The 27,436-nt window shown below is 28.3% G+C and overlaps 1 protein-coding gene across 1 annotated transcript; it reads left to right on the top strand.

Annotated features, from left to right (window-relative positions):
• Window positions 1–20,379: 20,379 nt before the first annotated feature.
• LOC142320828 (glycine dehydrogenase (decarboxylating), mitochondrial-like) lies at window positions 20,380–27,363 on the top strand. The gene is made up of 5 exons (XM_075358802.1): window positions 20,380–20,415; window positions 20,547–20,625; window positions 22,814–22,949; window positions 26,085–26,171; window positions 27,275–27,363. The coding sequence occupies exons 1-4, from the start codon at window positions 20,380–20,382 to the stop codon at window positions 26,125–26,127; spliced, it is 294 nt and encodes a 97-aa protein (XP_075214917.1). The 3' UTR covers window positions 26,128–26,171; window positions 27,275–27,363.
• Window positions 27,364–27,436: the final 73 nt, after the last annotated feature.

Raw genomic sequence — 27,436 nt, forward strand, 5'->3', positions numbered from 1 at the left:
TGATTTTAGGATTTTTTGAACATTTTTTGGTTGTTGCTTTTGATTCAGTTGATTGCAATCAAAAGGGGAGGTGCACAACTAGATGTTGCAAGTCCTAAATACAAAATTTCAACATTCTACAGCTAATCGTTCTGGAGTTATGGGAGATACAAACATATATACAGACGTCACGCTAAATTAGCCAAAATGGATTTAGGGATGGTCAAAATGGATATTTCCATTGAAATCTGAAAACCAAAATTTTTCACAATTACATTTTTCCTTTACTTTGTACAAAGAAATAAAAAATGGATAAAATTCACAATATACATATATGTACATGTAAATATACATGGTTACATGCATGTAACTCCAAATGCATGAATATACACATGGATATGCGAAAATGTTCAAGTAAATTTGAAAGTAAATCATGAATAAAAATGTAAGTCTTCCATGTAAATCTAAAAATGATATCTACCAAAATAAATTTTTAAAAAACTATTCTTAAAATGCACAGTACTAATTAGTTTATCAATAAATACTGATAATAGTAAATTGCAGAACTCACCGAATTATACCAGTGCTATAAAATTAATATATTCTGTAACATTCTCCGTGGTGAAGAAGTACAAACAAATTTACTACGTGGACATGGAAGCCTTCTAAGACATTCAGCTAATTTACGATCGCATTCACATAACCTTTGACCACATGATGGTCCTAATGCTGTAAAATAATAACATTAAAATAAATAGATACACAGTATTATATTCAACTCCATTAAAATACAGGCTGTTCCTCACAATATGAGGCTAATAGAAAAATTTTAAAAACTGGAGCATTACAACCCAATGGACAAAATTACAACCCAAATGTATTTACTGAAATATTGGAATACACCAATAATTTTCATAACACTAGTATATTAGCGAAATTTCATATATATATCTGAGTAATAATAAACTAATAAAGGAACAAATCAGATTTTATAACAATATACTATTTAAGCAAATTATACAATAATTAATAACCATTGGATTGGCTAAGTGATTCAATGTGTATTTCATAACAGTTATGAACATAATCACTTTAATTTTTATCTTTGATTTAATTAATTATAAAAATTTATATTCACAACTATAAAATTCATAATTAATCAATAATCCCTGATGATGGAGGAATAATCCAAAAGCCCTTGTATAATTAATACAATTGTTGTTGAAAATAGTCTATATAAATTTAAAAGTTGGTAGAACTGCTTTTATTCTCCCTTTTTATCTTTTTCTTTCAAGTGTGTATACGCTCAGCATTTCATACACCCTATCAACTCTGTCTAAAAATATAATCATTGACAATGTTTGGGACCATTGTCTTCTTTCCTTTCTGTACTACTTTTACGCATTCTAATTTTGTTGTCAAACACAAGACATCTCGTTTATCTTGCCACTTCAACACCCTCATTTTACCCACCTTATCACATACTGAAAGAATTTTATTTTTATTTAATTTTAAAGTAGATTTATATTGTTTTTGAAGATTAAGGAACTATTTTTTATTAATAATTGCTATAATATGTTCACTAGAGGACCGCTTTGAAAATATTTTTTGTATATGTACTTTTGGTACATGACAGTAAACAATATTATTAATACATAGTCGCAATTCCTCAGTAAAAATTTCTGTATCATGATCAATATCAAATCCCAGTCAGGCGTGACATTTTTATACACCATAAAATTCCATTTCCATGTTCCACACACAAGCTTCATACTTATGTGATGATGTAAAAAATAAATATTATTTACAATCAAACCCACATTTATTATATGTTGAATCTTAAAAAATGTATCTTTTTATAATCTGGTATGTATTGATCAGATATAAGATTAGAATTCAAAATTTTAGGTAACGTTATCTCTGAAGGTAAGTTATACTTATCACTATGAAAAATTTCACCATAAACAATATTAATACTAATATTTGTAAGATTAGAAAAACCTAAATTGTGAGAATTACCGCAACAGTTTAACAAATTACTTGATTGTAAAAGATCACAATCTGTAGAAAACAATACCGCCTTACAATTTGTAAGGTGAGCAGCAGCATTTTTAACATTTATATGTATGATAACATTTAGAAAAGAAACATTTCCTAGATTTTCCTGTACAAAACCTGCCACATTAAAGTTACCTAACAATGTTACAGCGGTAGACTGTCTTAACCTTGAACATTTGTAGATGGTTTAAGTCAGCTGATTTCAAAGTCAAGAGTTCTAAGGTTCAAATCCTAGTAAAGGCAGTTTGTTACTTATATATACAGATTTGAATACTAGATCATGGATGCCGGTAGTATTCTTTGGTGGTTGGATTTCAATTAACCACACATCGCAGCAATGGTCGACCTGAGATTGTACAAGACTACACTTCACTTGCATTCATACATATCATCCTCTGAAGTAATGCCTATGGTGGTTATGGAGGCTAAACAGAAAAAGAGAGTTGGTTGGAGTGAGGAAGCGTTACATAACAACCATGTCTAGCAACGAGATGCTGGCCAGGTAGTGCACCAAGGAACTTTTATTGTCATCACGCATTACTAAAACAAATATTCATAATCTATTTGAATTGACAACATATTAATATCCAGTTATCTTTTTCTCTTTAATTATGAAATAAATTTTTAAGATGTAAAAATATTGAACCTGATTGGGATTCAAAGCCCTTTTGCAACATACCTTTATTTTGAAACTTTTTTTTTTTTAACACAAGAATCAACACTGTAATTTATTTATCAATCTGGTTATCGTTTTAAAATTTAACAATTGTATTAGTTAAAATGGAATATTTGAATAATCACTAATTTAGTGACTATACAATGACAGAATAAAGACTGTTTTCGGGTGTAATATCGCACTTAGTAGTTTCAAAGGGCAGGGTTAATAAAATATTGCGCACAATAAGATTTATAAAAAAAAATTATTAAAAAAAAACAAATTTTGTGCAAAATAACTTTCAAATAGTTTCTCCAAAATAGGTATAGCAATTTTGGAATGAATAACCATGTGCGGTTGTCCAAGTATTATTTAATCGTTCAGAACGCCTTGAATTAGGTATGTTTAAGATACACGATTACATACCAGTTTTAAACGATGAGAGATTGTCATCATTTAAGTAATGTTTTTACTAAAAAATAAATTAAATATGGATAGGTTTTGTTCACTGAGAAATTTAAATTTGTTTTTGAATTACGAAATTTTGAAAAAGTTTCAGAACATCTAATTTTTTTTTTAGCTCCCGATTCATTGAGGATATTTACTTATGATATGAAACTTTATATATTTTCAAATACGGTTATAAAGAGTTCCTAGGCTGTAAAATCATTTCCATTCACAAGTTGCAGTTAACAGCTTGGAAAGCAACATACTTTTTTTTTAACCATGTTAGGTATTGCTTCAGAAGAATGGATGAATGATTTTAGCATGTGTGAAAATGTCATGCCTGATCGGGATTCGAACTGGGACCTCCAGATGAAATGCAGAGACGCTACCACAGAGGCCAGTTATAGTAGTATACCTGTTTACCTTTTATAGTCGTAATTTATTTTTCTCAGAAAACCATTGAAATTCATTTAAGATAATGCAGTTCTAATCAAAGCAAAATTAAAACATTTTTTGTGAAAAAAAATTAATTACATTAAAAATACATTTTTAAATAAATTATATTGAAAATAGTTTTTAAAAGTATTGTTATAATATAAAAAATCTGATGTGGACAACACATGATTTCCTTGTATTAAATTACATATACATATTTTCTTTTTAATAGAAAGTACATAAAATTTTATTTCATTAATAAATTCTGATATTTTTTCATATTTTTTATTATTATTATTGAATAATTATTTATCATAATTTTTTTTTATATTCAGAGGTTAACAGATTATTAATATATTTTTTTTTAATTTTAAAAAAATTACAAAAAAAAGTTAAAAAAAAAAGAGAGATGAAGTCTGATTGAACCGATCGATGTGCCTTCCTCTATAAGATCCACATACTTCATTAATCAAAATTTTATTTAGGTATAACTCTGGAACCAATGAAAATAAGTACCAATGATATATCATTGAAAAACTCTCAATGAGGACTTATTACTGCAGTTAAGAAAAAATCCAAATTTCTTTGGAATTTGGGATTTTTTTTGGACACTTGGTTCAGTCTATTGCAATCAAAAGGCAAGGTGCACAACTAGATGTTACAACAGTCCTTAATCCAAAATTTCATCATTCTATGTCTGTTTTCGAGTTATGCGAGATATATACATATGTACATACAGATGTCATGCCGAAACTAATCAAAATGAATTCAGGGATGGTGGAAATGGATATTTCTGTTGAAATCTGAAAACCGTAATTTTTTACTTCCTTTACTTCGTAAAAAGATGTGAAATGCTAGCGCATTATGTCATTAGATACCATCGGCTGTGAAATTACATAATGAATACCTTTGTTATAAATACATTTTGTTAAACTGTGTAAAATTTATAATTTTGCATGGCCATACCTGTGTTAGAATAATTTCGCTGATGCTTTTTCTTGTATAAATAGCCTCAGACACATCCTGGATTAATGTCCAATAGTAATCAGCTAGCATGTTAGTATTCCATTTCCCTTTATACTTTCCTTCACCTAAATGTCTTTGTGAAAACATTCACTGTGTTCGTCACTTACATCTCCGAGGTTGTCCAGGAAAAATCCAGATGTGAATGGAGGAAATGTATCTTCAAAGACGTATTACATCCCATAGCTCTGTATGAAGTAAGAAGTTGATTAACAATATTGTGGTAATTCTTGAATTTTTGTTTGTCGAGAAAATTTTTGCCAGTTCTAGCCTTCTTCAGTGCTTTTACAAAATTTTTCATGACTCCTAGCTTGATATGAAGAGGAAGTTATAATATTTTTTCCATTTGGAGTTTAGTTGTCTCATTTCTTCCACTCTTTGGTAACATATTGTTTATCTGTAGCTCGGTTATCCCATTCGCAAAGAAAACACATGTACTTAATATAGCCTAAAATTTTTTAGTAGTATAGTTTTAGTATAGCCTAAAGTCAAAACCTAAAATTTTTGTATTTTTTTAAAGTAAATTCCAACCTTGCAGTCTTGATCCTAACAGTTCAGCTTGATCTTTTGATAAATGTAAATCCCTAATCAAATCATTTAATTTACCTTGTGATACAAGATGTGGCTTATTGGAAGATAACTCAAATCAATATTATTGTTGTCTTCTGCAGTGTAACCTGGTTCTTCATCACTGCTTTCGAAACATACATTCACTGAGGTGGCTCAGTAACTGGAATAATTTCATTTTTTGAAAATCTTTAATTCTACAAATTTTTATATTCACTGGTAGTTTAGCTAGTCTGCAACCTCTTAAGCTGCTTTAGTCTAGATAAACAAGGTTTTATAGCAATACAGTAATAGACAGATCCTGGATAAAATGATAAACTATATCCTTGACAGCCTGACTGTTCTGTAATAATGAAGGGTACATTTCACATAAATGCAAACTGCCAAACAACAAACTGGCTTTTTTGTAATTGCTAAAGTTAAATATTGTTGAGTAAATATATAGTGTGCATCCTGTTGGCATTTAGTAGATAATAACCATTTTGATCAATGTTTATTAAAATAAATAAAAATAATAATATTTATCATGCACTATATTTTGATTAAAATTTGGGAAATATTTATTTGCACCTTACATTTTTTACTAAAGAGTACTATATTAAACATTATTTTGTAATTTACCGTGCTGTAAATACTAATTTAGAGTGAACATTTATTTTCTCTCAAACATAAAATATTCCAAGTATTAAATGCATTTATATTATTAAGTAAAAGGGTTATGTACTAAAATATATAGTAACAAGCATTGTTATCATGTTTACACAATAGTGTGTAGGGATACAGATTGTTCTATATTATAATGAAAACATGGTACTACTAAGATTGTCATAAGAACAGAGTAATTCTTTATCCTTACCTACAGCATTTACTAAACAAATTGGTATAATACTTACTATTTACTAAACTAACATGTGTACTCTTAAATATATAACAAATTTTCAAAATTAAAGCAGGAATGCTTTTTCATAAATATAAAAAATGTTTCTTAACTGATTACATATCTTCATAAAAAGATAAACCATGTAAAGAGTCTGACAGTTTTTGTGTAAGTTCAGGGTAATATGAGACTTATGGATCTTACTCAGATGTATTGAAACAGGTTTTCAGATTGTGAAGTAAGCAGAACTAAATATTGGTTCTATTAATAATAGCATAAAAAACCATTAAAAGGTAACATCTAGATTTAAGCCTATGTTTAACAGTATTATGAAAGAAGTGATAAGTGTCAGTACTAAATCAAAAGCCCAATTACAGTATAATTGTATTTAAATTACAGTATACAACAGGAAATTAAAAAATACATTTTGTAAGTCTTAAGTTTTTTAATGTTTGTTATTTATCATTGAAGGTTGAGCCATCTTATTTAAAACATAATTCTCAAAAATAATATTAAAATATGTTTTAAAAACCTTTAACTCCATCTTCAATCTTCTAAAGTTTGACATATTGGTTCTACATATGCAGAACCATACATAGCGCAAACTTAGAGGTGTATATGGAATTAACAGTATTCTATTCTCCAATTTCTAAACCTCATCCAGTTAGCATGTTTATTTTGTTAGCCACGTGGGGATTCCGGGTAATGAACATGCAGACTCCGCTGCTAAAGACACATGTCAAGACACACTAAAGACACCATCCTTCACTACCCGTGTTACTACATCAGACTTTATTAACTGTGTAAAACTCACTCTTTACGCAAAGTGGCAAGATGACTGGATGGATAGACAGATAACAAACTCCGGCAAATTAAAGGTTGTGTGTTGCCATGGGATTCCTCATACAGGTAAATTTGTTGGGAGGAAGTGGTCCTCTGCTGACTGCAGATAGGACATACGAGAGCTACTCACCGGTATCTGATGTTAGCAGTAAATATACAGATATGCATACAATAAAACTGCCGTTTGACTATGCGCCATATTCTTGTGGAATGCATACGTTATGCAGCCTTGCGTCAAAAATTTAAATTTGCCAGGAATTTTCATCAAATCTTGGGCAATAATAAAGAAGTTTTGGCCCACGTGTTTTTTGTTTTTCCAGGGGGCTAATATTTTACATAATTTTATATAGTGTTTTTAGATTTTTTTAATGTAATTCCATGTTTTTTTGTCTTAACATTTTAGTTTAAGTTTTTTACTTTTTTTTTGTTTTTATTTTTTTGTGGTTTTTGTTATTCTATTAGGCTTTATATATGTATTTTCTGGGGTTTTTATTTAATTTTTAATTGTGAATTTTTAACTTTAGTTTCTAACCTCATATATTGTGTTTGGGTGATGATAACGCTGAAGCATTTTTTGCTCAGCAAAAAGCTACACAAAAAAAATGTTTATTTTGTTACTGAGATGCACAATATGATCCCTACTGTCTTACCTGGCTATTGGTTAAGTGAAAATTTTTGATATGACAGTTTGACTACTTAGCTAATAAAAATGCTTTCTTTTTAATATAAAAAGACAACAAAGGCATAAATTTGTAAATAACAAATTAATTCCATTGTAACTGAAAAAAATAAATAAGTCCACTTTACTGATAAGACAAAAGTCAGTCAAATTTAAAATATCCTCGTCAGAGTAAATTTATTTAATTTTATCTAATCACAAAGTGATTTGATTTGGTTTATCTGTAAATTTTGTCAATCTACATAGATTTATCTGCACATGTTTGAATAAGTGCTCATATTTATTTATCTTATATATTTGTAGCTTTCAGTTTAGTCTTTAGATGAAACAACCCAAGAATCTCTACACATACATGGCTACAATAAATGAATGAATTTTTGTTCAAAACACAGTTTTACAGTCTCATTGTTTGATATGGAGATGTTATATAATAAGCAGAATACTGCCATGTATTGTGCTCCCTCTTTAGATGCTATTGTTTTTTTTAGTTTTTCCAACACAGAATTAATAATAATTCACATTAAATATTTAAAACCTGAGAAAGTAAAAAAAAAAAAAAATATCCGATCAACACCAGAGATGTCATACTACGAAAGAGTGAAGCCAATAAATTCATTTAAAAAAAAAACAACAAACAATTATTAGATGTACACTTATTTAAAAATAATTTAAATGACTTAGTGGAAACATAACCCAGATTTACCACTCCAATAGCTAACTGTTAGTAACTGATACTTATGATGATAATGAAAATCAAAATGAAACAAAATTAATCTTTGATAGATAAGAGATTTATTTTGCTGTATTTATAATAATTTTTTTTTTCCGGTAAATTATTCCTGAAAATGATTCTAATTAAAACCTATTTTCAAAGGCAAATGGGAAATTCCAAATGATTTGCAATATGAAGACATTTATTGATTGTTTTAATAGTGAAAACTTAGTTGAAGGATGCATTACAAAGATTTATTCATTATGTAAAGCTTATTTTAGAGAAAAATGGAAAAGAAATATAATTAATGAAATTAAAATTACATGATCAATTTAGGAAATTCAATTTTATTTATTAAGTAGAAATTACAGGAGGAAACATTTGCATACTACTTATGGAGTTTCCAGAGCAATAAATGTGCCCAAAAAACATGAAAAACGGATACTTTTAAAGAGAATAGTATCTAAAACATCCAATTTCCAGAAAACTTCAGAAAAGGTTGACGGAAATAAAGTCACAGTAATTCTAGTATAGTCTCAGTGTTTACTACATCTTATTCAATTTAAACATCATACATTAAGGAGTATGGGCTAATATAAATAACTTTATAACTGAAGTTCTTTTATCAAAAAGAAATTGTTTTTCCCAGAATACAACAGCACATAAACAACTTTAAAAGTTACTGGCTTTTATAATATGAGTCATGTTCAACATCAGAACATGTTTTTTTGTTGCAAGACATTTATAATATTAATCTACTAAATACAATCAAAATAGTATATTAAAAAAAAAATTTTTTTAATTATAAGAGAATAAATTATGGATGGTAACTTAATATTTATAATGTAGCACAAAGTTTCATTTTTAATATATTTCAGACACTTTTTGAAAAAATAAAAATAAAAATAGCTGAATAATTATTTAAAAAAATATTTCTTATTAAAAAGGAAAGAAAGTGAATATTAAAACACTAAATTTACAGAGCACATAGACCAGACATTTTGCTCTACATTTAACAACTACAGGTTGAATTAAATAAAATTACAAATAGAAACTAAAACAAAAATAATTATGGATTACAATATATTATCTTTTATACAAATATTTCTTATATTATACACTTATATTATACTCTTATATTATATAATGAAAAAACTATTTCTCACATATTTTTAAAAATTTAAGTATTATTTTTTAAAATTTATTTTATTAAAAACACAAATTATATCAGATATAACAACAGTAGTTAACAGAAATTCTTTAAAAAAATAATTTATTGATAAATATTACTATATTTTTGTGTTCCCTTATTTGTTGGTTAAACTGTACACTATTAAAAATTTTAATATCCATTTGGGCAATTGGTATGTTCAAATGAAAAACTGTGTCAGCTTATACACTAAATATAGGCTTGAGATCATATAAAAGGATTAACTGCACATCATCAATTGTTTATATATTAAAATATACCATTGAAAATGTCTATGTGATTGTAAGGAAATACTGCTGACTGCTAGGGGATTACATATTAACATTTTAATAATATATATAGACTGTAAAGTCATCGTGTATCAGGAGTCAACCAGCAGGTATAGAGTAGACACCAAAATTTAATGTTGTGTTTTAGTTACTAACAAGTTAAATATTTTCTTTACTGAACCTTTTAGTTACTTTATATCTTGCAGTGTTAGTTTAAATCAGAATAATTCTGATGTTATGTTTTAATATTTTACGCATATGCAGATTAAATTTCTAATTATTTTATTTTTCATTTTGTGTGTCAATGTCTATCATAATTGTCATGCTAATGAAACTATTCTTTTTTGAATAAAGTGGTTTTAAAGATTCTTAGTATCTAATTCAGGGCCTTTGTGTCACAAGGTTAGTTTGTTTTTGGTAACTCTGTGCATTACTGATGATTTATGATTTTTTTAACATTTGAGCAAATTTTTTCAACTGAAGTAGAACTATATTTTATTTTACTCAAATTTTTACAATGTAGATATTTTTATTAATTTTAAAGGGCAAGGTAAAAAAGAATAAATTATCAATATAACAAAAATATATTTTATATCAGTTTGTAATACTAATGAATATTAGAATTTTAGTTATAATAATCTATATGAAATTATTATTTTAATTGTGCATTACACAAAATTTAAATTACAGTAAAATCTCCTTATTCGCAGGGTTAGAGACTAAAAATGCCGCGAATATAGAACGGAACTAATACTCGTTTAAGGAAGAATAGTTAGGTTGTATGTAAAATGAAAAATATCATGGGTACTTACTTAGGGCGATGTTATTGATGAAATGGAGACGGCATCATTAATTTATAAGTACTGGTTTAGTACAATACATAGGTACACTACACAAAAAAATATTTAACAAAATTCAGTATATTTCCTAATTTACTCGTAAGCACTTACTGAACTGTCTGATTTAGAAAACTGTATTACATGTTCAAATCGTCTCAAAAGTCAAGAAAACAGCGCAACAGTACTACGTACACTAAAACTAAAATTACTGTAAATTTACAAAATTAACCTACAGTATTTTGGATTGCATTTATAAAAATTTGTTAATTTTTCCTTGTCTCGCTCTTGTTTCTAAATCCGTGTGAAGTTCTGTGTATTCTTGTAGGCATCTTCAATTTTGCGCTTAAAGATTAAGCTTATATTCAAAGGTAGATCAGCATCTATAAAAAACTGGATAAGATCATGGGATAATTTAATGCCTTCAGAAAGCGTTTTGAACTGTTTTCCAGGGATCGTATCTTCTATCTCCAAATGTTCATACTGTACCTGTGCCATTAAATCTTTTAATATTTTTATTTTTTAATGTCACTACATAATGTACGTACGCGAATACGGAAAATTCTAGTCGCGAATATAGAGAAGACATCGCAAAATATTGCACCGCGAATAACGAATTCCCGAACAAGAAGATTTCACTGTAAATGTGTGTTTTAATATTTCAGTATTGGTAGTACAAAATTTCTTTAATAAAATAATAATTGATAACTAATTTAATGAATAATATGTAAATAATTAATAAAATAATGGGTACTTTGTCGGAAAATGCCCACTACCAAAAATCAGATATTTTTTTAATCGATACAAAATAACATATACTATAATTATTAGGTAAAATTAAGCAGTAGAAATAATGCTAAAATGATAAAGGTCAAGGACGAAGAGACCAGTTTTTTATTGGTTGACACCATTTGTTTATCTTTGTTGATAATTATGTTTGTAAAAAATTATAAATTTATAATAAATAAAAAATTATAAATGTAATCTTTTTTTCCTATTCAGCCAGTGGGAATTACCGTTCAGGTATTACTTCGGAGGTTGAATGAGGATGATATGTATGAATGCAAATGAAGTGTAGTCTTGTAAAGTCTCAGTTTGACCATTCCTGAAATGTGTGGTTTATTGAAACCCAACCACCAAAGAACACCAGTATCCACGATCTAGTATTCAAATTCGTATAAAAGTAGCCTTTCTGAGGACTTGGACGCTGGAACTCTCGACTTCCAAATCAGTTGATTTGGGAAGACGCGTTCACCACATGACCAACCCGGTGGGTTTATAAATGTAATCTAACCAAACTTAACCTACGCTCGCTTCGCACACTAGTCAAGGTTAGCGAGCGTAGGTTAAGTCTGGTTAAATTATATTTATAATTTTATTTATTTATTTTCTAATTTCAATATAGCATTTCAGTGATGCCATCTAAGAACTAACTACAGAAGCTAAGGGGTTATTTTTTTTCTTACAAATGAGTTCAATACCAGAACTTAGCTTAGGTATGTATAAAACTAACATTGTGTATTTAGATGTGCAAAAATATACATTTTTCTATTTTTGGCAGATACAGTAGTTATGGAGCCACAAACCTTTTCATCACTTGTTGAAATTATTGACAGTAAAAAAAGGTAATTGAGTTTTTGCAAACAAAGAAAATTTTACATGAAACAAAAGTTTCATATAAAATTAAAAAAATAAAAATAAAAAAAAAACATAATATGAAATTACAATTTACTGCAAACAGAATTCGATGGTTGTGTAATAAACTAAGCTGCCATCAGGAAATTTCTTTATTAAAAGATACATGGCTAGAAGATACTCATTTGTCTTTGGAAAATACTATTTATTTATTGTTGGGTTAATGACCTACAGAAAATAGGAAAATATAGGTCATATATAGGTCTGGGAAGGAAGCGAGTGTCAACCGATGATCTCGTTGAGCGAGTGGATGAGGCGATTCGAGAAAATCGTCGGTTCACAATTTCTATATTGAGCGATTCGCTTCCTGAAATTTCAAGGTCAGCTCTCTACACCGTTGCGAGTGAGAGACTTTAGTACCGTAAACTGTGTGCGAGATGGGTTCTAGAGATGGTCGCTGTCCGACCATCACAAAACAATGAGAACGGACACCTCCCTAACGTTTCTCCAGGGTTACCACAATGAAAAAGTTTTTTTGAACAAAATTGTCACAATGGACGAGACACGGGTCCATTTCGAAACTGAAGAAACAAAAGAACAATCCAAACAGCGGATGCATTCTCATTCTCCCGGTAAATCAAAGAAGTTCTAGCAAACCTTCTCCAACAGAAAGCGTACGGCTACTGTGTTCTGGGACCAGAATGGAATTCTCTTGGTGGAATTCATGGAACGCGGCACGACCATCACTGCAGCCTCATACTGCGTGACTCTTCAACGTCTACGAAGGGCGATTCAGAATAAGCAGAGAGGAATGTAGTCATCAGGCGTTGTGTCTTTCTCCACGACAATGCTCGGCCGCACACTGCGCTGTGTAACAAAGAAGCTCCTGCAGCGTTTTCGTCGGGAAGTGTTTGATCACCCACCATACAGCCCGGACTTGGCTCCGTCCGATTTTCACCTCTTTGCTCACACGAAACGCCGGCTAGGAGGACAAAATTTTGGCACAGACATTGAGCTGCAGACCGGCGTAGAAACACGGCTGAAAACACAGGCGGCTCCGTTCTATGACGAGCGTATTGAAAGTTTGTACCGCACTACGACAAATGTCTAAATCGGAGTGGCGACTATGTAAAGAAATAGCGTAACTATGTAAGTACTTGTTACAAATAAAAAATTTTTTATTATCACCGTGGTTTTAATTTCGTGACCGATCGACCTTGAAAAAAAAATAACCCTCGTATAATAATGAATTTCTTTTTCTTAAAACAGACAAAATGTTGGCTTTGTACATAAGATTTATCGTTAACATTACTTAATACTGGAATGTTATACTATAATAACATGCTAACGTGCATTTTGTTGTCATTTTCTGTCGGATATATTTTCAAACAAAATTCAAGAAAATAGTACAACAGAAAAATAATATAGATTTCTACATACCAGAACCATATGTCAAACTCAGAAGGTTGTAATATATCAGTATTACTGTTAGGTTGTAAAAAAATGTACAACAGTAAATAAATGGTAGTCACCCTTCAATAAAACTTATTATACAGAAATCTATTTTTGATTCTTAGAATTAAACAAGCACTTATATTACATGAGTTAAAATACTAAACAAGACATAATACTAGCAGTAAGTACTTTTTGTTGTCTTTTATGCTCATTTTACGCTTATTATTATATGCATTTATGAAATGCATTTTTTTATTATTTATGTGCATTTTATGCTTATTTTTCTCAGTTTTTATGAGATTAGGTGGGAATAATTTGGTGATAATTTTAAAAGCCAAAACATATATTCCTTGATGGCTTATATAATTTACAGAATGTATATTATAGTGTGCACAGCATGTAAAAAAAGGCCATTTCAATTGAGACTTGAACTCAGAACCAGCCTCCAAACTTCAACTGTAGGTCAATTTTTATAAATAAAAATAATAAATAAATCATAATCAATGATAAATTACATAATCAAGAAGTACTGATTTCTTTCAAGATTAATGATTAACTTATTCAGCCAATTACAAAATACATGTTAATTTAAAATTAGACATAAAAATTTATTTTCGACGAAATACTTAACATTTTTTAACGACTTTTTAAAATAAAAATATAATAAAATAAAGAAGAAAAATATATGATTAAATGATAAGTACAATTAATAAAATATTTAATCTTGACATACATTTTCACTATGTTCTTCTTTGCCTTCAACCCAAAACAATGTTTCAGTTTTACGATCAAAATCAATCTGAATACCATTTTCAATACCAACAATAGCCACCATGTAGCCACTAGTTTTATCACCAGGTAATAGGCTAACATCAATAATCTGTGTTTCCTTTACTAACACTAAGAAAGAAACCTCCTCTGTAAAAACAAAAATAAACATATTAATATTATTAAAAAAAAATAGTATAATTTAGAAAAAAAAATACCTGAAACATTTTATTTTCACTCATTTTTATTAACACTTTTACAGCCTTTTCTATTTTAAAACAGCTTCTCTGAGATCTAAAATATATATTTTAATCTTTACATGTATTTTACTTCTAATTATTTATCATGTATTTTAAATATAATTATTATTGTGTAACATATATATATATATATATATATATATATATATATAAAATGTGTTATGAATACACACATGAGAAATGGAGATATTATTTATTCAACCCAGAAAAGTGAACAACTGGCGAACAGTACTAGTAACTGTTTTACTTCAAACCGGTAACTACATTTGAGGCAATTGTTTTATCATCATACCTATTTTTTACAGAGCTCCAACACTTGTTAAACAATAGTTATTTTAAAATTTACTACTTAATGGCAGTTAAAATAAGCTGCTTTTCATGGCAATATGGGCATATGCAGAAACCAATAACAGTGTATAATTCATTAAATGTCCATCTGCTGTCCATTCTGTTGGTGGTAAAAAGTAGAAAGAACTGAATCTGGCACTGCCGCTCCTACTGATTGAGAGCTACATGGTATGTGGTTAACATTTTGCAAGCAGAAGAACCTAGCACTCTCAATATCAATCAGTAATTGTTTCACATTTATGATAATGTGTTTACCATAGTCAGATTAGCAAATGGATGCAAACTGATTCACTAGGAAGCCAAAAAATTTCAAGTTGGCATTATAAAAACTATAAAATTAAAAAATAAAATTACTTTTTAGTGTGTAAGGATCCCACTTTTACTAACAGAATCATGGAATCTGAAACTACAACAATGTCAGAAGTTTATTGTTAAATGCTTAAGAAGCAGGAGAGATCAATTCAAATCAAATAACACAGGGTATTAATACTACAAGGATATTGTACTTCTAAATGATAATGTACAGCTCCATCAGTAGTTCAACTTTAGGATTAGACCATCCCAGCCCATCAAACCCACAATTGATGTTGTGTTACTAATGTCTTCTTCTAAATGAAAGTATGTCAAGCCATCCAGAACATCAGGGTAACTAGATATTACAACCATTGAACTTTCCAATGAGGACCCATTAAATATTTTTCATGAAATAAACACCTGTATGTAGATACATTTAGTTCAGTAAGTGATTTATATTATAAAATATATTTCCTTAATTTTATTATCCACCAACCAAGTTTGGAAGTAATACATAGTCCATGTATGTAAAAATGAAAAAAGCCAATGGGCATTCAGATGACTTAAATAAAATAAATATTTTAAACGATTTATGTCCCTATCTGTTTTAATTAATAAATTGAAACAATTTAAATTGTTTCTTTGTTAAATTTCAATTCAATTATCTAGACTGAGCAGTCATACAAAATTTTACAACTGTACAGATCTTTTAAGAATTAAACAAATTTTGAATTCTTCTATACAATTCATTTTACCTTTTTTCATTTATTTACAATTTTCACAATAAAGCAGATAATAGGTTTAGAGGATAATGATGATTAATTAATATAAGTTAATAATAAATTTTTATATTATAACCTTACTAATAATTATTTATACTGTTAGAAAACTATTCTTGAATACACTGGAATGAACATGAGGGGAAATAGATAATAAATAACATGAGAATAAGTATTTTAATCATAAACACAGTGCTATATCAAGCGCAACCAAAAGAAAAATACTGCAACTGTTTTAACTTAAATTATAATTACTAAAATAACGTACCCTGGACTTGGATCGAGCATCATTCCTCTTGGTTGTGTAATGTTTTCTTTAAGCAACATAACTCTACCAGAACCGTTTTCTCTTGCAACTTCGATAGTGTTCAATCTTGAATCAAGCCAGTATATATTTCCACCAACCCAATCGTAAGCTAAACCTTCAACTAAATCAAGTCCTGAGGATATTACCTGTAATTTAATAAAACTGTGAAACTAAAAATAGTATTTATTATACACACATAAAATACGTACACTACGTTTCCAGGTTTAAAATCCAGGTTCAAAATTACACATTAAACCTTTTTTTTAAATAAAAATTTTAATATCATTTGAAAAAAACAATTAATTATCGTAATTTTTACAAATATTTGCCTTACTCAAATATTTTTTTATTAATTTATTAACATATGTAAAATAAAACAAGGTTTATCTAATTTTTTACTGGTTTTTACTTTTAATCTCATTAAAAAAAAATCCATATTATTGCTAAAATGAATTATCAATTTTAAGGACTCAGCCAAAGTCCTTTATGAAATGGAATATAAATCTTAAAGAATGTAAGGTACTAAATAAGATATTTAATATCATCCCTTACAATCTCATGGTTCTATAATGTATGTTTGGAATCACCCACCACATTCCATAGGCTGCTATGTGTGACAGGTATGGTTACAATTCCAATCACACTTGTTTTTACATGATTGGTAACTGCATGCAATTGGATTTTTGCTAATGTTGTTGGTTATTAATATCTTACAAAGAGAAGGAATGTGTTTGAAAACACATAATTCTTTATTATTAAAATAGTATTATTTTTTTATTTGTAGACTTTTTATGAATAACTTATACTTTAGTATTGATCCCACTTCGTCCTAAATATAATTATTTCAATTTGTTACTACAGTATATCAAATTTAATTATCTAATTTAAATTTTATGGTCAAACTTTTTCTTTTTGCTTATTTTTAAGGAATTATTGTTATCTTACAAGGCAACCAAAGAAATAACATATTTACATAACGATACAAAAGTCATTTCACAAATTAATTTCAGTTTTATTCTAAAATAAAAAAATTACATATAAGAGCTTGGGAATTATTGGTTCCTGTAATTGTTATACTATTTTCTGTAAATCAAATAATTAATTGTCTAGTCAGTAATTCTATTTGTGAATGTGGAACAACCTTTTCAAATTTATAATTATCTGTTGATCACAGTACACTTACTTGTAATTAAATAGTTGTAGTAATAAACTACACTCTACCTACTGTTAAAAAAAACCTTCGAAGAACAAAGAGGCTGATTGTATCAATTGATAAGTGAATTCAAAAGGTTTTGTAGAAAAATCAACAAGAAATGAAGTATGGTTAAGCAGATATATAACTATTACAAAATATTATTCTTAACAATTTAGAAAATTAAGTAATTTTTTCAACATTTTGCAGAATTATTCTGTTAGAGCGGTTTATTATTTTTATAAAGGAAATAGTTTGACATAAGTATTATTTAAATGAGTAATACATCAAGTCAAAATGAATAAATTTAAATTATGAATCAGATGTGTACAGTGATTTTAATGGTTTACAGTTCTGCTAGTTCGTAAAACTTCACTACATTAAGATTTAGAGTTAATTTATTCACAGAAAGTGTTATATAATACTTTTAGTAAATACATTTTAATGTTACTGTATGTTAGGCTATACTTTTAATTTCTTCTTAACTTTTTAAAAATTCAAAAAAACTGCATTCTTACAATCTGATGATTCTGTAATAAGTGGAATATCTCAGAGAGTAGTAAACAGGAAATTTTGGGGTTTAGAAAGAAGTAAAATGCCACTGAATAAAGCCATATTTAATAGACTGATTCTTATTTATTATCACTGATGTTAAAGACAAATGAGTGTAGAAATCAAATCTTCTTAAAAAAAAGAATCACACTAATTAAAACAAGAAAATGTAAAATTATTACATCTTTAGGTTCACTTCCTCAATCAAGCCTTAATATTTTTTTTAGCTTCATGTCAGACCAAAATATAGTACCAGTATGCATATTGGATGTTGTTGCAACAACATTCTCTACTATAACAGGTACCCTTTCCAAACTGTGTTCTTGTAGATCAGCTACTACAATTGAATGTCGATTTGAAATTATCAAAAATGCTGCACTGTGATCTGAAATGAAAATAATTATATTATTATTAGTAAAATTTTATTTAAAAAAATAAATCATATGAATATTTTCTCCCAATGAAACAATCATGAAATAGAAAATTTAAAAAGTAGTTTGAAAATTAGTTGCAAATTATGTCAGAGTTTGTTTTTCATTATATACTGACCAGAACTTAACACATCAATTTAGTCAAATTTCATACCTTTCATTCAAGAAGAGATTTTTGATTTTAAGATTTTGCTTCCTCCTCAAATTCACTTCTGATTTTGTTTCAGGAACTTTTATTTGAAGTAATAATGATTAATTTCTCATAAAAGCCCTTTTTCCTTTTTATATAATAACTTACATGTTACATTAATTTCATAATACAGATGTATGTAAATTATAGTGAATAACAAATAATATTAGCAATACAACAAACAAATTATCATAGATTATTATAGAATAGAATTAATTAATCAGTTAATATTTTATTCTGAATTATACTGATCATACATAATATAATGTGCAATAAATCTGCTATTCTTATATATCTATTGTATTGTAATACAGCAAGGTATAGGTCATTTTTCAAAATATATTACAGTAATATTATTTGTAAGATATTACTGTTTAATTCTAACTTTTTTTCTATTTATATGAATGTACAGAATTTTTTTAATATTATTGTGATTTATAGAAGAAATAAAATTATTATTAAATAACAATAAATTTCACTAATATAAATTGAATATATATAAAGAACATTAACAACAGTTTTATGTAGAATGCACTGCAGTAGATTTAATTTTTATTTTATTATTAATTTTAAACATTCTGGCTGTCTTATTAACATAATTAATAAAAAAATTGTTACTTTAAAGATGAACACAAAAATTTATAAAAAAAGGCCTTGTCATTTTATGTGTGTAATTAATTAAAAGCAAGTTTAAGATTTGTTCTCAAATATTCTTATGCTTTCATCTACATATTATAAAACAAAGAAAATTATATAAAATTAAACCCTGCACACACACACACACCTATTCTTTAACTTTCACCTAAGTAAAACAACAGACTTATTTAAAGCTTTGCAGGTTCTTTTGTCCGTTTCCAATTTATATCCTTCAGCACATGTACAATAGAAACTTCCTTTAGTATTTGTACACTCTTGAGAACACATGCCAGGTGGATCGCATTCATTCCAGTCTTGACAAGTCACGGCTGTCATTCGCTAAAATTTCACCAGGTGGACAAGTACATAGCACACCCTAAAAGAAAGTTAAATTAATAATAAAGTATTAATTAATATTTTAATAATATCCGGATAATAATTTATAAATATCATAAAAATAATGTTTGAGATTGCATTAAAAAGACAATAAAAAAATACCATTAAAAAACCTTATAAAATTAATAATTTTCATTAATTCGTAGTTGATAAACATATTTATTTCCCAAATTTATTTTTAAAATTTATACCAATGTAAAATATTAACTTACATTCTGAATTTGAGGTACTCTAAAAAACATTAACTGACTGGCCAGTTAGTATACTGGTTAGCATGTAGTAGCTACTTGCTTGTAGCAGCTTGCCTTTTTTGTCTAATTTGTGCCACAGGTTTAAGGTTTATGGGTTTAGGTTTAATTTCTAACATGGTTTTTCACCTACCATTTCATTTTTAATCTTTCTTGTAAAATATAAGCAGAAGTATATTTGAGGTTGTTATAATAAATTGTGAAAATCTTGCAGTTTATTTGAATTTTATCCCATCATATTTTTGTTTGTTTTTTGATGAATCAAATATTTTTTATACTTCTGTTGATGCAACACATAATGTCTCTGGAACTCAAAACTTGTTCTATTTCCTTTGTGTGTACTAAATTTTTATGACAGATATTGAGTCTATATCAGTCTGAATTAATTTAGTTTGTAATTTAAACTTTATGAATAAATTGCACTATGAAATAGAATATATTGATTTGTGGTTTATTATTTTTTAGCCATTAGATGAATTAAGCAGTAAGGCGGTTCCTGATAATATAAATCTGAGAAGACCATTACATTTGGATGAGCCTTTAGGTAAAACATTTTTAATGGCTTTATGTATTTTTTAAGAATTTTATTTAAATCCTTTTGACAACACAAATGTTTTCAGCAAAAGTGCTGCTGTCATTGTTGCACTATGATTTCAATTAAAATTATTAGTGGTAATTTTTTTTTAAAACCACGTAAATAAGATGTCATCACACACACACACACACACACACACACACACACACACACACACACACACACATGCATACATTCATACATTCAATCATACATATATATATATATATAATAATGTTATTTTTAAACAAATAACATTAATTTAGTTGACAAACAGATCTGGTTCAAAGATAATTTGGATGACAACTTATTTTCATATCATTTTCATGACATATATATATATAAAAGAGATATTCCAATTAACATTTTATTGTAAAATGTATCTGTTTCATTTTTAGTTAATCATAAAATGATATGAAAATTCTTTATTGGGCTTTATGTTTTAGAGACCTAACAAAATATAATAAGCATTAGTATTGCAATTAGTCAAAATTTTGGGGATCTAACTTCTTTAATTTCTGATTGTTTTGAGTTAAAAAAAAGGGTAAAATTCTGTAGGTGTGTATTTGTTTGGGTGTTGGCATTTATCTACCATAATGTGTCTAACATACATTCATGAAATTTCATATGATAACCTGCATATACGTAATATCGATGATGTTAAATTTTAATGAAAATTGAACAAGGTGGTGGAATTAATAAAAATAAAGTTTTGTAACCGTACTTTCAATTAAAAAGAATTGTAAAACAAAATATAAAAGCACAAACAAACAAAAGCAAATAAAAATTTCACCAACACCGATCAGGACTTTTAACATAAATGTGCAGAGCTGATTTAGTGTAAAAGATTTCAAGCCATCAGTTACTGCTATTACTTTGCTTTGTGATCTTGCTACTACTATAGATATTATTAAAATATTTTAAAGTTATAAAATTGTGAAAATCTTGCAGTTTATTTGAATTTTATCCCATCATATTTTTGTTTGTTTTTTGATGAATCAAATATTTTTTATACTTCTGTTGATGCAACACATAATGTCTCTGGAACTCAAAACTTGTTCCACAAGTGCAATCTGTGAATTGAGATATACAGAATGTTGAGGGGATATCTTGAGATATAGCAGGTTGCAGTTCATATCTGAATAATGTCTTAAATTTTGTGACATAAATGAAATGCCTCACTAAAATCCTACATCCTCCCAGGATAAGTAGGGTATCCTGAGAATGTCTTAAAATTCAAGTAAATATAGAAAATCCCTGAAAATTTTTAAATTTATCTTTTTAATTTATCAATAATAAAATTAATATTATTAAATTTAAGTTTACAGAATCCCTTTGATTCTTTGAACTCCCATTCTCACAGAATTTATGTAGCATAATTTAATTATAGGGAACAGAACTGGTTAACGGGCTATCAATGTTATTATATTGTTATATGCGACTATCCTTGAATATGTTGTCATCTAACAAACAGAATAACATAAATTTTACCCTTGATCGTGTAAATTTGAGGTGACCATTACTATTTTCTACCCAGCACAGTAAATCGAAAATTCCTAATCCAAATTGAAAACAGTTTGTTGGTCTTTTCTTATAGTTAAGGACTCTTTGTAATACTTGAATAACTCCCAAATAAAAGTTCATAATGCTTAAACAGTTAGTTTAATTATTTTCTTTGTAGAGAGGGGCAATTCCTGCAATACCCTGATTGCAGTATCAGGATATTGGAAAGTTTTGTAGATTACTTCTTGATTGACACTTAGTACTGATGAACTAATTCTTGTTTTAAATGTGTGATTTATTTTATCTATTTGTATATCTTATGTATTGTGGCATTTGCAATGTGAAATATATATTACGCGATGAATTGAAATAATTATTTATAAAGTATTGTAAAAGAATAATTAATAAAGTGCAACTTTCAAATATATAAAATACTTGTTAGAAAACAACTGACCTTGAAATGGTTCTGACCAATCAGCAGAGATGGATTGGATGCATATAGGTGGTTTATATCTTAAAAATTAATTATATTGAATCAGATTAATTCGATTTAGGGAGGTGCACAAAGAACATTTATTGGGGATGGATATAAAGTGCTTTGTACTTAACTTTATGGGATTAATTTAAAAATTATTATTCATATTTAAATTTACAGGTGAATATGAACTTATAAAAAAAATTAGAAAAATTGCAGAACTTAACCAAGTATGGCGGTCATATATTGGTATGGGATACCATAATTGTTGCGTCCCGCATACTATAATGAGAAATATTTTTGAAAATCCAGGCTGGTAAGTCAATTTATCTCTGTATTAAATGTTCATGGTTTTCTTATTTTTTTAATCAGTACTTGTTATTTTTCTTTTATTACAAACCTATATAATGCAGCATTATAGTAGAAATCTTTTTTCAAAGTATAGAACAAAAATAACTTCTTACCACAAATATGGCCGTAAAATAATTTCCTGAAACATATAAGTCAATGATCCCTAAGATAACACGAAGCATTGTGAATTACTATTAAAATACTTTAAGAAAATGCCACAAATTAAACTTTAAAGATAATAAAAAATAATTTTGACCTTACCTAACAAAAGAATAAACAAAAACATACTTTCAGAATACACCAAGAACAATAGATAATTAACATGCTCATCCACAACATCTTAAGTAATCAGCCTCATAAACTATCTGCTTAAGTATAATCTACTCATGTCCCCTAAAGAGCACATAAGGACTCTTCACTACAGAATGTCTAACACCTAGATTCTCATTCTGTGTAACAGCACACTCATCGATAGTCTTATACAAAATTAATAAAAATACTAAAAAAGGTAAGTGAAACAAAAAATACATCATATTAATATATATAAAACATAAAGAATCGGAGAAAATAGCTTATAAATTAAAAAAATCTGGATGCAGTGTGGCTTTTCAAACATTGATCAGACAAAATAAACAATTTTACACAGAAAAGAAACAACCTGGAATATTTCACTATTCTGTAGTATGTAAACTGAATTGTTCAAACCACACAATTTTCTACATCAGTCAAACAGGGTACAATTTCATTCTAAGATATAATGAATATTATAAAAGCTTTCCACATCAACGTAGAACCAATATTTGCCAGTAATCTTGTCGACACAATAAGCATGTCGACCGACATTAATAATAAACTTGATATTCTTAATTTTCAGAAAAGAATTGCTTATTAACATACTCAAACGTTATGAAATAGAAGAAAATTTCATTCATAACTGCATTGCTGGGACTTGAAGATTAAAATGTTTTATTTTAAATAATGAAAAAGACAAACAAATGTTTTAAGACTGAGAGGTGTTGCTATCATCAACCATATCACATATAAAAATGTAATAATTTTAAGAAGTGAAATAAACAAAGGTCAGGGCAAGGCAATTACTTTTATACCGAGATTTTGAATACTAGATTTTGGATATCGGTACTCTTTGGGATTCATCTCAGAAATGGTTGATCTGAGATTGTACAAGACTACATTTCATTTACATTCATACATATCGTCCTCATTCATCTTCTGAAATAATACCTTGTGGTGATTCCGGAGACTAAACAGAAAAGAAAAAAGGGATAAGGGCGGGCAATAATGATCAGATGAGGAAGCGGTTATAATGTTACCAGTTGTAAATAATTACAACCATTGAACTCAGTAAGTCAGGTAAACAAAAAAAGAAGAGACTTAAGAAGCAAGAAATTCATCTCCTGAAACCAGAGTTAATGGAAAAAGATGAAGAAGAAACATTGATAAAATCCAGTTTCTCTTCTTCATCTCAGTCTGTATACAAGAAAGGTGACTGCCTCAGCATTTCTTTGCAACTCACTTAAAGAGAGTGTGTTATCCCCTTCATAAACTAAGGCCCCGTCAGGTGCATCCCTGCTAGACCAAAAGATACTGCCAAGGCCTTCAGAGAACAGAGGAAGAAAGGATGCAAAAATTTAGCAATTCTCCCAAGGATAACCGTAGTCAAAATTTTCAAACTTACACAATCTAATAAGATCAGAACGCAATACAAAATTCCATCCAGTTTATCTACTGGTTGTAACGAACCAGCATCTACTTATTGTAACGAATACCATGATTCAATTTCCAGAAAATGTCATTATTTGTATATATATATATATATATATATATATATATATATATATTTCACTTTCTTGTGGACACGATAACTGCCATAATCTTGTGCCAGTCACTTTCAAATTGACACAAAGTATAATGACCCAAAATTTTGGTCGAGTTCCTAAATGGGTAAAATCAAGCCATGGGGGGAAGCTTTTTCAAAAAAACAAAATATCTCTGTAACTTTCTTATTAAGTAAAATATCAAATTAATTTAAAGTTCCTACTATTCTTTGGATAAGGGCCTAAACCTTATCTAAGTAAAGTTTTTTGATATCACCAACCATTGGCCCAGGGGGTGGGAAGAATGGAGTTTTGAAGACAAAAAAAAATCATACCTCCCTTAGTAGATACAGTATCAAATCGGTTGAAAGTGGTCTTCAGTCCTCTAAACATTACTTAAAATATTTGTCTGAAACAATGACCAACCCTTATGACAAGGGATGACCAAAATTTTGCTGGAATTGTAAGATGACGAGGGGGGCTTGTCATATGCTAAACATGTGAAACCTTTTTCACGTGCAACCATTGTCATATTGAGTAAATTTGTAGTTTTTCTTAACTTTAAGGTGGAAATCGTTTTTATCTCTTACTTAGCACCGGTGAAATATACCTCCGCCTTTCAGCATGTCGAAAGGAATTTTTTATAACCGACTCAGCGTAATCTTGAGAGATTTTTGATATGTTTATTTCAGTTGTTAATAGTTATGAAGTACGTATAACTTATTTATTTTTTCCTATCGATATAAATTTGATAGAATACAGAAAAAAATTAGTTTTTATTTAAAAGTGATCTAATCGCATTGCTACAAGCCTTGTAGCAATATGTTTAATCTGCTCAGAAGACCAGTTTTCTCATTATGTAATTAAGATGTAAAAGCTGTAAAAATATACCTTTCAAATAGTGTTGGTGGTTTTCAGTAAGGTTTATAAATACAGATGGTTAATGGCTAAATGCAGATGGTGGGAATAAGTTAATAATGAGTTAATGAAGAAGTTGATGAATGACATATCATGAACTGGTTTGAACCATCAAGAGTATTTACATTATAAATGGTTAAATGTGTTTGTCTCCTACCATAGCAGTTCATAATATTAATAATAATAATCAAATTTTATATCAATTTTGCCATAATATTGATCATCTTAAAATATATTTTTTGATATATTGTTTATATAACTTTTTAAATAAAAAGTTTATCCTATAAAAGTTTTGTTTTATTTTGAGTTAATATTCCTTAAAATGACTTTTTATCTGTGTTTTTTAGGTTGGTATTTCACTTGATGAAATTGTATCGCATGATGATGTAAGCGATTTGCTTTGGATCTTTGGATGTGAAACATAGTTAGAAGAGGTATAGTATATATTTTTAAACTACATAAACAATATTTGAATTCATTTACTATTATTTTGAAAAAAGTGTAAATTTTAATGTAATTTCATAAACATTTTAGTACATTTTATGAATATTTTTTAATGCATTAATCTATAATTCTTATGTTCACACTGAAATTGTTAATGAGTTAACACTTTCAGCCGTACATCTTGCTCTAGTAATATGTTAAAGTAAATATGAATGACAAATTTAGTTCTAAAACTGTGTCAGTGACCATATTTCTTTCTTTCCAGCCAGGAGGGCTGGCTTTACCATTAGTTTGGCTTGTTGTGCAATCCCTTCATAGGAAACAAGAGTCCTTGACTAATTCTTCAGGCAAGGTCTTACTGATACCAATCTGTAGGTGGTAGCATAGTACATAGATGGAACCAGGGCAGCTGACCGTAATACTTACCTAAGTTCCTAAGTAAGAAGGATAAGGATAACAAAAGGGTAGGGAACAGGCAAGGAACAATCAACCGATTGGTCCTGATTTGGTTAGTTTACTGTCTTCTCAGGAATGATAGTTTCTTTTTTTACTATTATAATAAAAATCTTGCAGTAGGGGGCTGCATATGTTGAGAATTTTAAGTGAAGGGGATTTACACAAAATCAGATAGCAAATACGATTGTCATTTTGTGTACGATGTGTGTGCATACGTTAGTACTGTTTAAGATATAAATAAATATTGTTACAAGAAATGTCAAGCAATTTACCTCTTTGTTTCCTTGCTCTACCTTCAATTAATGCTTTTTCCTTCTGGTATACTCTGATCATCCTCTCTATTCCGTACTCTACCCATTAAATAATAATCTATTCAAAAGCATTCAAAATCGTGTTTTATGAAACATAAATAATGTTCAGACATTGTATAGATAATGTTATGTTTTACTTGTTAAATCTTTGTAGGGTTGTATTTTTAAATAGGTGTTCCAATTTTTTGTTTCTTTTATATAGAAAGAGAGATTGTAAGATTTGTAGATTGTTACCTAACCCAAAATTTAGTTATTTAACACCTATCTAAATAATTTTTTTCATGACTGAAACTAGGAATTGTAATAAATATTTAAAAATTTTTCAGTATTTGGAACCTTCTAAAAAGAATCCATTCCTCACCAAAGCACTATTTCCTCTTCATGCCTGGACCACAAAAAAATGTAAGATTTTATTTATTTTTATTTGTTAACAGGAAAATAAACTGATTATTGATATAACTTATGTCTGAAATTTTTTCAAATCACCA

This window comes from Lycorma delicatula, chromosome 3 (genome assembly GCF_047948215.1).
Source record: "Lycorma delicatula isolate Av1 chromosome 3, ASM4794821v1, whole genome shotgun sequence".
Lineage (NCBI taxonomy): Eukaryota > Metazoa > Arthropoda > Insecta > Hemiptera > Fulgoridae > Lycorma > Lycorma delicatula.

What these genes read in the sequence shown, in the direction of transcription:
- LOC142320828 (XM_075358802.1), top strand. Translation starts at nt 20,380, where the DNA reads ATGTCTCTGGAACTCAAAACTTGTTCTATTTCCTTT. An exon ending in AAACTTGTTCTATTTCCTTT is followed by an intron (nt 20,416 to 20,546) that starts GTGTGTACTAAA and finishes ATTATTTTTTAG; the next exon opens with CCATTAGATGAATTAAGCAG. An exon ending in ACATTTGGATGAGCCTTTAG is followed by an intron (nt 20,626 to 22,813) that starts GTAAAACATTTT and finishes TTAAATTTACAG; the next exon opens with GTGAATATGAACTTATAAAA.